General features: G+C 42.3%; 1 protein-coding gene across 1 annotated transcript in view; it reads left to right on the forward strand.

Moving 5' to 3' along the window:
• The window catches only part of znf704 (zinc finger protein 704), a 64,946-nt gene that overhangs the window by 36,326 nt on the left and 14,146 nt on the right, over window positions 1-14,474 (forward strand). The window contains exons 3-6 of the mRNA XM_030412900.1: window positions 8,291-8,394; window positions 9,721-9,998; window positions 13,008-13,108; window positions 13,509-13,803. Coding sequence (XP_030268760.1) covers window positions 8,291-8,394; window positions 9,721-9,998; window positions 13,008-13,108; window positions 13,509-13,803 — 778 coding nt within the window. The remainder of the gene's footprint in view (window positions 1-8,290; window positions 8,395-9,720; window positions 9,999-13,007; window positions 13,109-13,508; window positions 13,804-14,474) is intronic.

Genomic DNA, 14,474 nt, shown 5'->3' on the forward strand with positions numbered 1-14,474 from the left:
GCAGCTGTTCGCAGCACCTGTCCAAACCTCGCATACACCCTCATGTGTGTCATAGGTGTAGGCCTCACACATACAAGGCCTCTTCACAGGAAATTGAATAGGCGACAAAATGCAATAATATGGCCCTTTGTGTATTTCTCAGGTTTTTATTGAAATTATGTTTTTTCTGAAGATGTGTGTTTTCCAACAAAGGACCATTATCTTTAACATCTCTAGAGCCTGAACGATGCACACGAGCATGTGGAGGAAAACATCCTGAGTCTGTCCCTTCATACACATCTGCCAATCAAAAGCTGTGCCCTTCATGCATGTTAGCCCCGTGTCATATGCAGATTCCTTTTGTGGTTTTGATGTTGCGTGTGTGTGTGTGAAGAGAGGAGTGAGATCAGATAAGAACGAGGAGGGGCTTTCTGATTTATAGGAGATTATTGGGGAGGAAATAGGCGTCATAGTCCAGTGGTTATAATAAACGAGAAGACCTCCCTGAACTGCTAAGCATCAAAAAGACATGCCAACCCCGGCACCCAAACACACACACACACACACACGCGCATATATATATGTGTACACACACAAACACACTCTTGTTTTTGTCTTTTCTTGCTCGCTTGCTTCGCTCACAGTGTGACCCGCGGCAACAAAAGTTGAAGAAGAAGTGTGGGAGGGAAAGTGAGCAGGAGGCACAGAGAGTTTAAAGTCAGTCCAGCAGGGGTGAAGGGAGGAAGAGGAGAGACAGGACGGAGTACAGGCGGGCAGCAGAGTGTAGGAGTGAGGAGTGTGCTTGGCAGCACTGGCCTTTGTTTCAGGGGAATTCCTGTAAACCACATAAAAACTTACGCTACAAGAGATTTGTGTGTGCCTGTGTATCAAGAATAACCTTGGCCCATTTAGTCTGAATTAGTTTGGGGAGGGAGTTTGTTTGAAAAAGATTACAATTTAAACTAGCTGACTGTAGCTACATGTGAGACATCAACCGTTTTTTCGTATCTGAACTTGTCAAGAATGTGACCTGCGATAATTTCGTTGACTCTGAAATGAAGTTTTCCCTCATTAGGGGAATAAAAGTCTTGTATACTGTATACTGTACTGGTACGTTTTGGTCAGTGACCTGACTGTAAACTGCTCCACAGGCTGCTCTGGTTTGTTTCTGAGTGGAAACAGCAAGTTAGTAGCAAGAGTTCAGCAAAACAGCCATTTTTTAATTGATGCCGATGCTGAAATTAGGGAGTAAAAAACTTCCAGTATCTTTATATTGGCTGATATACACGCCTTTTTTTTTTGCAATGACCCCTCTAATGTAGTTATCAAACACTTGTGCCAAAGATATGTAACGATGCCATGGTAGTTTACACTTCAACAATTAACTCTAGCATTAAAAACTCATGGTATTGATATTTTGTGCAAGCCCCAATAATCATTCCTATGATATTATATCAGCATCGAGGTATTTCCCCAGAAATATCGTGTCCTCGTATTAATGAAGGGCTTTTTATAAAATTTAAACGTTTCAAGATATCTATCAAGTATTGCAAAGTGGTCTAATAGATATGGGATGTATTTTTAAGGCCATGCGCGCAGCCCTAAGAGATACTGTGTGTCTGTTAAGCTGATAACACAGTTATCGTGACAAGCCTGGAAATATCTGTCTGAATTCTTGGTGGCGTGCAAGGAAACAGACAGAAGCCAACGTGTTTGTGCCATCCCGTTAAAATAGCAACTCCTCGATTCAAATGTAGTTTTAAAGAAAGAGGTTATTTAGCTTCCTGCCCTCTGTCCATCCTGAACATTGAAACTAAACTCAAACATGGGATGAAAAAGGGAAAACAGGCTCACATCTACCTGTCAAACTAAGACGGCCACAGTAACCTGAGCCCCTGTTTTTGTCTCTCTGCCTGCCCAGTGTTTTGTCTGAAACTGGACACTGCTTGTCCCCCATAATGGTGGAGACTTGGCCTCACACACCTACACCCTCACCCTGCCTCCCTCCAGTCTTACTTGTTCCAATGCTGGCCTTTTGTTTTGCTCAAACCACTCGTGGTACCTTAAAAAGGGAGCTGGCACAGCTGTCCGGGGAAGTTAAACAAGTTTCAGGACATGACACATACACACACACACACGCACACACACACACACACACACACACACACACACGCACATGCACACACACAGACAAACACACACACACAGCCAGTAGGCAGATTGGCAAGCAGCTAAATCTCTTGCCAAGCTCGTCAGAACCCCTGAAGAGGGAGCTGTTGTTTTATTTCTATCTTCATACCCTCACAGGGAGGAATCCCATCTCATCCGTGATTCTGATTTCGACTCTTTTGCTTAGTGATTTCTGTCTTAAACATGTTTTTGTGATCTTCTCAATTTTCTCTTCTTCTGTCTACTTGCTGAGTACCTCGTCTGTGTGCATGCTCTCTGGTCCAAAAGCTTAAGCTTGCACTGAAGTCAAGTTCGGTCTAGATGTAAATATAGGTTTGATTTGTTGATACACAAATCTTCTTCAGCATTAACATTGTAAGACCCAGAAGTAATGAGAACAGTGTGCTCATCCACACCAGATGCTGAGTGGCCTGATACACCAGGTCGTATTAACTCTATAATGAATGCAGTTTAAATACATAGGAAGTTGAGTGGATCGTCTCCTCTAATTGATTGGTTGGAGCTGAAACAATTGGTTGATTATTTAGTCAATTAGTCTTCTTCCAACATTCTCCAGTTTCAGCTGTTTTTTCTTTGTCTCGTCTGAGACAAATCAGAGTCGCTCTGAGTTTTCAGGCGGTTGGTGGAACGAAAAACTTTTACATTTTAAGATGTCACTTCTGGGAAATGGTGTTTGGCTTTTTCTGCTGTTTTCTTACATTTTGCTGAGGAGGAGTAGTGGAGTTGCAGCAATGTATTGTTTTCAAGTTGTGACGTGGTATGAAAATTGATGATTATCACACCGTGGTGTGAGTCTGCCGGATTAGTATTTTTATCTCCACCTAGGAGATTGTGTTTACGCCGGTCTCGGTTGATTGCTTGGTTGGTTTATTTGTAACACCAAAACTGCTTCACGGATTTCCGCAGAACTTGGATAGAGGATGGGTTCAGACCAGAATAGACCCCCATTTCCTGTCTGTGCAGATCCAGATAAAGGGACTGATCCAGGACATTTTTTTCTCACTTTCTTCAACATTGCAAGATAGGGCATTTATCGACACTTTTATTTATTTCTCAGTGAATACTTCATGGATCTTCATGAAAACAATTAGCCATATTTAGGTAGCTGGTATCTATGAGTACAATTGAATACAGATGCTAGATCTGGTTAAGCAGTTAAAGGTGGCTTAAAATTCAGAGTGACACAGTGCTATCCAGTTTGATATTGGATGAGGCTCGATTGAATTAAAGGGCATCGTCGGGTCTTGGTGGATGTCTGCGCTTCTCTGTGTGCCATTCTGTGTTACATTTGTTTTTATCATATCAACTTTTATGTCTTGTTGGGGCATAATATTTCGTGGAATAATATCAAAGCGCTTGTCCGACCAAAAGACCCTTCTGTTTTCATCCTATTAAAGGTTATTATTGTATGATATTGTATACCATGGTACAGTGACCCATGAAGATGTCATACCGTTGCAATTCGATGAAGAGGTCAATAGGAAAATGAATCCACAATGAAAGTAGTTTTGCCATTTGTATTTATCTTGTGTTTTGCAATTAAAATTCTATTTTCCTATTACCAATAAGAGCATTTAAATATAGTGCTTTTTTCATGTTTGCAGGAATGAAGAAAACAACATGCAACATTATAACTACCTTTTTAAAATGTGTTTCCTTATGTATCTGTAAAATGATTTTGTAACACAGTCATACATGTTTGCATTTTTCAATAAAAAAGTGTAAATAGTTCTCTGCTAGTGTCAGGTCTAAATAGGATACAGATAGTTAATTCAGCGATGCTAGCTCCATAAAATATACATCAATTAAAGAGTCTGTGTACGTATTTCAGGTGAGAAACCCTGACAGTCTTTAAAGGTATAAACAACATCAGGAGCATCTACAGTAATATGTTTGTTTTGCCCCTGAAGAGAAAGTCTCATATTCCATTTATGAATAGCCCGCAGCGAGATAACATTACATGGAGCTGTTTCATGTAATCTGCATTAGTAAACATGCTGTTGACTTTCCCCGCCGCACCTCTACCATATTGGTGCTTTTAGGAAGCCTCAGGGATCAGATATTGGAAAATGCTTTATTGCAAGTTAGTGAAGTAAGAATATTAAAACACACACGTGTGCGTGTGCACACACACACACAAAACGGCAACATATGAAACTCATTTATCAAAATTCACTTACCGATCCATTAACCATCCCACTGCGTCTCCTGTGTCACATGTATCATTCATTTTAACATGTCTGTCTCTAACAAACACACACACACACACACACACACACACACACACACACACACACACACACACGCGCTCCCGTGTGTGTTAATTATAGCCATACTAAGCACTTGGACGAAAACTAAGTTTGATAAGGCCCCTAATGGAAAATGTGATTTGGGACTTTCCCCTTCCCACTCTCTGTTTCTCTGCCTCTCATACATCACATCTTAATTATTAGTCCTCCTAATGTGTTTTTCTGAGATTTACGTCACGTTTGGAGGAAGACAAAAGCAGCCCTGTAATTATTGTCTGTCACTGTTGCTGCGAAGATAATATCTACAGTCACATGGTGGCATCCCAAGGTGACCAGGAAGTGGTTTTTATGGCGACTCGAGATGGGGGGTTATGGGTAAAAGTGTCAGTTGTGTGCGCTGCTCCATTTCTTGATTTATGTGAAGGCTGTAATGACATCATATTCAACGGTGCAAAGGGTAATAAATTAAACGTCAGCTAATGGAGGCTGAGGCTCTTTCTTTGTTAGCGGACCCCTCTCTTCTCTTCTCTCCTCTCCTCTTCTCTTCATCTTCTCTTCATCTTCTCTTCATCTTCTCTTCTTTTATCTTCTCTTTATCGTCACTTCATCTTCTCTTTATCTTCTCTTCTTTTATCTTCTCTTCTCTTTATCTTCTCTTCTCTTCTCACCTCATCTCACCTTTCACTTTCATATTCATGTTAAAGCTGTAATATATTCAGGGAATGATTGATAACACTAACTTTTAAAGAGTCTGTCCATAACTTTAACTGCAGTGCTCTTGTGCACTAATGAAACTAATTGCTCCATGGCGCTGATCATCTTGATTAATGCTGTAATTTATGAATGTTTTGCTATTTTATATCTGTAGTCTAGTGATGTATCTAATTAACGTTATCTATTGGATCACTGTCCTGTTACTGATTATTTAAATTTACAAATATATTTAACTTCACTCTCTTTATTGGTTTTCTTTGATGTTTTTGTAGAATTGGGACCTCTGGGTCAGTTTTGGTAAACAGAACTGACTAGAAAGCTCAATCTTGTAAAAATTACAATTACATAAATGTACTGACGCAATTCCCACGTGCTTGATTCAGTTTTATGAAGCTGATACAACCCTCCAAAAGTCTGCTCTCGTTTAGGAAAAGAACTTGGAAATCCCCGTTCAGTCAGTTCACTTTTTTTAACTCGGTTGCTAATGCAGGCCGCGAGCACTCACAAGGAACCAGCAGCCAAAAATAAGGCCTCGCCGACTGGATCTGGAGGAACAGCTGCACTACGGTCAACAACACCATCACCAAGACTGCGTGGCGCTGCACAGAGGCTTACAGCGAAGACACCTGTGTGGCCGAGATCAGACTGTCATTCATAATGTTCAGTTGTGTCATCGCCGGCACAGAAACAGGACCTTAGATGGACATGCAGCTCTGCCAGTTTATATCAGCCCTGAAAAGAAATGAGGATGTTTGGTGAAAAAAGTCAAAAGTGTATAAGTAATATAGAAAAATGTCAATGGGTGCCAAGGTCATTGTGGGAAACAAACATATACGCTTGAGTCCCCCAAGTCATCTTAAACAGATCTGTATAAGTTCAGCACATCTGGATTTTGGGACTTTTTTCCTTTTTTTCTAGATTTGCTTGAGCTCGGTCAACTTAGATGTGGAGCATCTGTGCCTTTAAGCCATTCTTAAAATAAACATGGAGAGTCACGTCTGGGCCTGGACATGGCCACTCAACAGGTTTAACACTGTTGTTCTTCAGCCCTCTCCACTGCCGGCTCGGCTTGTACAGTTTTCTTTAGGACCGTGTTGGGATGAAAATTGTTGCCACGGTGAAAGAGTCAGTGAAAGTCTCTACATGTCTCTGTGATTCTTGGCATTGTGCTTACTTTCCTGAATTTTGATATGATTTTATTTTTATATACTTAACCTGAAATGTCACTGAACTGACAGTTGACACAGTTGGGGATTTATGATTGATGTTGCCCTATTTGTACTTGTAAAATCCTCTGGGGCCCACCCACATTTTTAATCACAACTCTAATCAAAACAGAAGACTAGTAGTATTTCCTCAATTGTTTTTGGAAATTCCATAAACAGAAAATTCTGTGTCAATGTGGGCCCGAGCAGTACGGTGCAAATGAATAATCCCTTCACATTCATGTAACAATTTGTAAACCTTCGACCTTTAACATGTGCAAACACATGCAGATCATTTCCCATAATTTAACTACCTAGTTTTATCAGCTGTGATTACTTTACATGTTGATATTTAATGATATATGATTATTTTATGATAATCACAAACTTAATGACATAATTGACAATCATCTTATTTGTTAAGATGATATTTGTACATTTTTGTATACTTCTTGCGGCCCTCCTGCAGTACCTTCATGGATCAGTGGGCCAGGAGGTGGGGATCACTGTTTGAGATGATTCAGTTTCAGATCAGTTCACAGGACAGTGGAGATGTTTATACATTTTTCAGGAGCTCAGAATTCTCGTCTTTTCCTTCCATCTTTGTGTTGTACATGTCTTTTTTATCCTCTTTTGTCTTCTGCTGTAGCTATGTTCATCAAAAATGAATAAACTTGACAGCTCAGAGTAACTATAGATTTTTAGCTCATGTTAAAACATCTCTTGCACCAGCAGATGAGTCTGTGCCGTAGTTTAAAGCAGGTGGAGCAAATCCACACCCACTTGCCTTTTCTCAGTTGACTGTTTTGGTGTCAGTAATCATTTCATCACACTCGGCCAGAACATAGTTGAAGAAATGGGAGTCTAACACACTTTCTCTAATAATAAAAAAAAGGGATCCAATTAAAAGCTGCCAAGATAATTTAAAAAAGTATTGATAAGATGAGTGAGTTAAGTGGAGAAACAAGTGCAGATGGAGACTAATAAATGTTGCATCATCTCACAGATTTTACAGAATTTATACAATCCTCTATATCGGCTCACCTCTGAGGGGGATTATGTTGTTTGACAGGTATTAAGAAAGTAAAAGATGGATTATTTATCTCAACAGTTTGTTGCTTTGCTGCCAACAGACCAATTAAGGTGCATTCTCACCTCCCGTCTGATCCGGCGGCTGAGAGAACCCAGTGATGGCTGAGGTCGTGTTTTTTTTTTGTTTTTTTTTTTTTTACTGAGGCGGCAGCAGATTTCATCATTGTAACAGAATCAGCTTTGATCATTTGGTTTCTGCACGTTCACATCAAAGTCTCGCCTGCTCAGGAGCGAAACACATACACACAGCTTGTTAATAGCGAGCATGCAGCATACAGTAGGTGTGCTGTCAGTAATAAAGCTATTGACATCTTCTTTGATCACTGGGATTGTCTCCCTCTGAGGAATACAGGAGAGAGGATTAAGATGACTGTCTGCTTTTCTGTGTACCAATTAGACAATGCGTGCGTTGTGTGTGGTTGTCAGTCAGTTGTATGGATTGGCTAGTGTGTGCACTGTACAGCTTATGTTGATAAAAAAAAGGGCTTTAGGGATTGAATACCAGACCCAGATCAGTCCAGCTTAATTTTTATTTTGTACAGTTAGCATTTCAGCTGTTCGCTGTTGGTTTTTCTAATGGTGTCTGGGCGATTGCATCACCCGCGAAGGACAAAAAAGGAAAAAAAAAGTGTATGTAATTAGCAGCTTATGTTGCAGACGTCGCAGTGGAGTGTTGTTTAACGCCAGGAGGCTCGATATCTGTCTGAAAACAACTGGCTCACCCACTTGTGTTCTTGAGCTACACACACAGACACTGGTATATGTGTTCATTGTGTGCCTCAAAGTGTTTCTCAGTGTGTGATGATATATTGGGAGCAGGAGATGCTCAGTGAAATTCTTCCTCTTTTTCTGTCTCCACAGACGATCGGAGGAGGAGGTGGACATGGACAAGGTGACGGCCGCCATGGTGCTGACAAGTCTCTCCACCAGCCCGCTGGTCAGGAGTCCGCCTGTCAAAGTCAACGGTCAGTATCACGACTATTTGACGGATGCAATATGCTTGAAACTTAACAGCTTGAAGAAGAAAAACAGCTCAGTTAAGCCTGTAATTTGTATGTTCTGCTTTACTTTTCATTCCCTCACAGCTGTTATCTTGTGAATGCATGCGGAAGCTCAGGCTGATAAATTACCGCCACCTGCTGTGCTTTAGGATTCTCTCATCAGCGACTTCTGCATATCCACAGAGAAGCACAATGAGTCTGGATCTCTGCCACTCGTCGCGGTGGCGGGAATCCAAAGTGCCCCCGCGTAACTGCAATCATGTGCGAGCGCTCTGATCGTCAGTGCCACCAGCCGACTGCCCGCTCAAGTGAGCAGCCAAGCCTCTGACCACCGTGCATGCGTTTATCGCAGTCACACGCGCAGTCAGATGTTCAATGAACATCACGTACATCAAGCACATGTGCACAAAGTGGGTTTTGAATACCACGTACAGTTTTATCTTAACGATAATGTGTGTACACATGTTGGAGATCATACAGTGTGTATTCACATCAGCACATACAGTGGATTCTCATGCATAGAGATTGTAGTCAAGTCGAGCGCTGGAGCTGACATCCGTTTCTCTTAATCTGCAGCATGGAACGAGCTCAAACTCTCATCAAAAGGTGTTTTCTCTTTTCGTGATATTATTTGAATTCATTCTATCATGATATTTGCTTATCTGCCCTGCGAAACCAACTGCATATCGGAGCAGCTCTCTTATCATCGGTGAGCCACTTCCTCTTTTCTATGGAATGTGGCAAAGAAGAAGACACCAGAAAGCCGCTCCACTAAACCAAGCAAACCAGGTCTTCTCTTAACTCTCTCTGATTCACTCACTCTGCTTCACACACACACACTCGCAAACTTTGTCATAAACGCTCATGTACATGCTGCAAAGTTTTCCCCCAGCCTCAACCTTCACGAAGTGAGAGGCCTTTTGTAGTCGATATTCAAAAGAAGCATCTCTTTGATCTTACAAAAAACCCCACAAAAAAACAAGTCCTTGAAAGTGTCTCAGCGGAATCACTGAACAAGAAAGTAACCTTTATTTTCTAGTGTGACAGGCAAAAGTAGCGCCGGAGGCTCTCTTGTCTGAAGTGCAAATAAAGCTGTCAGAACCTAATTGAATGTCTTGATCTCCCATCATTGACAGAGGAACGCCCACATGTTTTGTTGTGGTTGTGTCATATACAAATATGACTGAGAAAGTTGTTAGATTTACTCTCACACTCCACCTTCCCTTTCCCTTTCTTTCCTCCCCTCTCTCCCTGTCCTCCCCCCCTTTCTGTTCTTCTTAATCCTCATAGAGGGTCTATGCGGTTCGTGGAAGGACAATGGCTCAGCTGGCCCCTTCACCCCATCAAGCAACAGCTCTTCAGGAGGCTACTGGAGCTGGTCTGCACCCAGTGACCAGTCCAACCCTTCTACGCCTTCTCCGCCGCTCTCCGCCGACAGCTTCAAGCCCTTCCGCGTGCCCAGTCTGGGCGGCGTTGGACCCGGCCCTGCGGGGCCAGAGGACCCCAGCATTGACGAGCAGGACGGCAGCAGCCTGCTCTTCGATGAGCCCATCCCTCGCAAGCGCAAGGTGAATACTATAGTCCACAAGAAAAAGCTGAAAACGAAGCTTGGTAAATTAGTAGTTGAAGGCATTCCTTCTATAAAAAAACTCATATTCTTATAATCAGCAGACAGTAAAATTGTTCATGTCAGCCATCATCTGGTGGACCAGATGATGGGCTATATATTCTATAATAAATAAATGAAATCTTTAAGGTTAAAATATAACACTTAAACCAGGCAATCAGTCATCCCTGTGCTGCAGCACAAAAACACCATTGAAATCACTAATTCAGGATGTGTTTTTCATTTTGTCATCAAGCAACCAACATGTGACACAAAACAAGTAAATGATAAATAAGTAAATACCGAACAAACAAAAGGACATAGATTCAGTCTAAACAGTGAAGAAGTCCAGATCTTTTACTTTCAAGAAAAAAAAGTAATTCCAAAGTTCCAAAGTGAAATACAAGGCCGACCTTCTCTGAGTGATGTGGTGTGGTGTTCAAATTCTGTGCGAGCAGTGGTTTAGATTGAAGGGAAGGTTAACGTGGAGACAAAAAGAGGACATTTCTTAGATGAATAGCCTTCGTGTTGACAAGGTCTAAACAGCTCTCAGAATAATAAACATTCGCAGAGTTTTTTTTTTCAAAAGCTATTTTCTCCCTGGTTGCTCAGTCCTCACTCTTAATATAAATACAAATGTTTTGTGATCATGACCGTAACTGCCCCTGAGTGTTGGGAGTTTTAGAGAGAAGGATTTCAGACTTTTATTTCAGTGTGAGCTGTCATAGAGTCACGTATTGAAGGGCTTTACAGCAGTCCTGTTGTTAACAAGCGGATATCTCGATGGCAAGAGGGTCAGGAGCTTGTCTTCGACGCGCTGTCAGACGCACGCGAGCTGGCTGGTTCCACTTCTTCAACACACTGTGATATTAACCAGCGAGGTTGTGGGAGTAGTTCTGGCTCCGACTGAGTGATTGGCGGAGATAAAAAGAAAATGCGATAGTAAAGGACACAAAGCTTTTTGCTCTTGCGGGAGTTTTGTCTTATGAGCTCTTTAGACACACACACATACACTGGCACACACACACACACACAGTTTCATCATTGCGGCTGGTCTCACTTCTACACACCACTGACAGCTCATCACATCCACAGCTCAGTGTCACTCTCATTATTTCTTCAGATGTATATTGCTTTGCTTTGCTTTGCTTTGCTCGCTCGCTCGTCTTTTTCAGCGCCGCTCCTCACTGGTTTGTCCGTCATCCATCCATCCTCCCTCCTTTCTCCCCTCTCTTTCTTCCTTCCTCTCAGTCTCCTCTCTCCCCTCGCTCTGCATGTATGTGTGTGTCCTCCCCGGACATTTGCCCTTCATAATTACTTCTCAGCCTTCACCAGCAGCCGCTCCGCAACAGCAGTAATGATTTAAATATGGGCTCTGGCAAACATAAAGATCCTCAAAAGATCGATGGAGACTCTTGGGTGAGCTCCACATCGGCGCGACCAAACTGCATTAATTGGGGACTTATCTCAAAGACGGGCATGGAGAGGGAGACATTTAGAAGTGTGAAAGAGGTTATGGATGAAGAATTAAAGGGGGACTAAGAGGAATTACAGGGAAAAGAAAGAGAGAACAGAGACAAAAACAGTTTCTGTAATAGCTTGGATAACAATGAACTTACATAAACACACACACACACACACACACGTGCAGTGTGTGCGATGCCAAGGTTTCACATAAAATTATCTACGCACTCCTCTTGTGCTCTCGCTTTCTCTCTTGGCATCACAATACCTTTTGGAGCCCATTTAATTAACTGTGAAATGCTTCCTTTAAAGGGAAAAACACACACACACTCACACACACTCTAACACACAGAACAGGCTTTTGTTACCCAAAGACAAAACAAATGCAAGGGGGAAAGATGATTGTTGTGTGCGTTTCTGAAAGGATGTGGAGAATTTAGAAGAAAAAAAACAACAACTTGTTTGTCAAAATGAAATCAGCCCCCTCAACAATAGTTTGACAGACAGGTCTGTAAAAGCGTTTATAATGGCTCCGAGCTGGGAGGCAGGAGGGCAGGGAGAATGCTCCCAGGGCTTTTCTCCTCCTGAAAAACAATGTACAGTCTCTCTAGGAGGCCAGCAATGTAATTACAGTAGAAGGATACAAATATACAGGAGCCTCGCTGGCTCACAAACAGGGAGAAATGTACTGTTATTGGCCTCATTCGGCTCCGAGATAAACGGGAACGCTGTCACAGTCGAGCCGTGTGCACACAACAAAAATGAAGGAGCATGTTGTGAGAAGTGGTTTTATTCCTTTGCTGTCAGCATAATCTTTTATTAAAGTGAAGGTTGATGCCAAAAAAACATGATTCATATTTTTCAGTATCAGAGTAACCTCTTTAAAGATACATCATTTTATCCTTTGTTCCATGTCCTCTCAAAATGAAAAGCAAAAAATGCTTGAAAATCAGACTCTATTTTAATGTTTAATCCATCAATTGTTTCATCTGGGAAGTGTAAAAAAAAAGTTTTTAAAGAATGTTTATATTTTCCCAGGGCCCAAAGTGTTCTTCACTTCACAAGTGCAACTTCAAGTAGCTTCTTTGTTTAACCAACAGCCCAAAACCCAAAGACTCTTCATTCACTGTCGTAAATGACAAAGAAAAGCAGCAAATCCTCACATTTAAGAAGCTGGAACAGAAACTGTTTGACATTGTTTGAACATTGAAAATAAGGACTATTCAATAGTGAGCCATGAATTGTCTTTCAACTGAATAATGGTTGCAGTTCTAGCTGGCTGAATCACACATCTGCAAGTATAACCACTTTAAAAATCCTCAGCCTTTCAGGATATCTCGCCTATTTGCTCCAAGTTGTTGTCAATTTCTGTGGTTTCTTCAAAATTAAAAGCAAACATTTCAGGCAATTAGTTGAAAATGAAACTCTGAAAAAACAACATACAAAAATCTCAGTATATCTCACTGCCGTACTCTGACTGTAGCTGTACTTTGTGTGTTTCTTGCAGAACTCCATGAAGGTGATGTTCAAGTGCCTGTGGAAGAACTGTGGCAAGGTGCTGAGTACCGCTGCCGGCATCCAGAGACACATCCGCACCATCCACCTGGGGTAAGACACACACACACACACACACACACACACACAGAATACCCTAGCTGCAGTCCACTCAAAGCCGCTTTGTCACTTCCTCTCTGACCCCTCCAACCAGCTTCGTTGTCAAAACAGCAGATTAACGGCCGATGGATTATCGCCACGGTAACACTTCCTGCTCTGGGTGAGGGCAGGGAGGTGACAGGTGAAGGGAAAGTAAGCGTGGCAGAGAACAATGATATCACACACTCATACTGACATTCAATTAAACTAAGGCCACTCTGCACCAAACTGATTAACTGCAGATGACAGTGTTTAGTCGAGTGGAGGGGCTACATTGCTGTTGCAAGGTGTGCAGGGGGGCAAGAATTATCATTCAGTTCCTCATTTTCCCCCCTTTTGTTTCATCTGCTTTTAGGCGCAACTGTGACTCAGACTGCAGCGATGGCGAGGAGGACTTCTACTACACGGAGATCAAGCTGAACACGGACTCGGTGGCCGACGGGCTGAGCAGCCTCTCCCCCGTGTCTCCGTCCATCCTCTCTCCCCCTCCTCCTCCCCCATCTCCTCTCCCTTCTCTCGGCCAGCTGCCGGACTCCCACAGACCTCCGCAGTCGTCCGACACCAAGGAGCCTCACAGCGGCGGCACCACCCCGCTCAGCCGCTCTGCGCCCAGCGCACTCTACCTCATCCACACGGACCACGCCTATCAGGTAAACACACACAGTGGCGAGATTAAGATCAATGTACGACACGCACCCTCATCCTCAACGTGAAGATAAAAGGATCAATGCACTCTCTGGATCAATACGCACACCACAACACACTTAAAGCCCATTTTTCTCAGACACACACCACTATCAGGCTCCTCATTATCCTGATTATGTGTCAGAGTGTTCGCAGAAAAAACTAATGATGTCACAGCGACTTGTGGTCCCTCGCTCCCGTCAGCAGCCGCACTAACAGTTGTGGTGTTTTGACACACATGGCAGGATTGAGCAACCATATGTAGGCAGAATACCACACAATTAATCAATTTTAAAGGAGCAATATCTAAGGAGTGGCCATTTGTCAAGTTCATGCTCAAAGCAAATAGGGGGCAGCATATCACCAGAGTAACTGCTAATTGCTGCTTACTTCAGCTGTCCTTAGCTAGTTAGTTCAGCTAGCTGTTCAGCTAGGATGGGGAGCTCAGGGACCACAGGAATGTAAGTGTTTACACCGTGGTCACAGGAGCTTTGGACCAGGATTAGCATGCTAACTTCAGTAGCTATTGCTGCAACACAATAAATAGACATCACAAAGTCAAAACTGCCTTTGATTCAGATACTGTTGAACATTTCATTCGATTTTTATTTTAGTTTTTTCAACTAAAATTCTTACA

The sequence above is a fragment of the Sparus aurata genome, chromosome 3 (assembly GCF_900880675.1).
Source record: "Sparus aurata chromosome 3, fSpaAur1.1, whole genome shotgun sequence".
Lineage (NCBI taxonomy): Eukaryota > Metazoa > Chordata > Actinopteri > Spariformes > Sparidae > Sparus > Sparus aurata.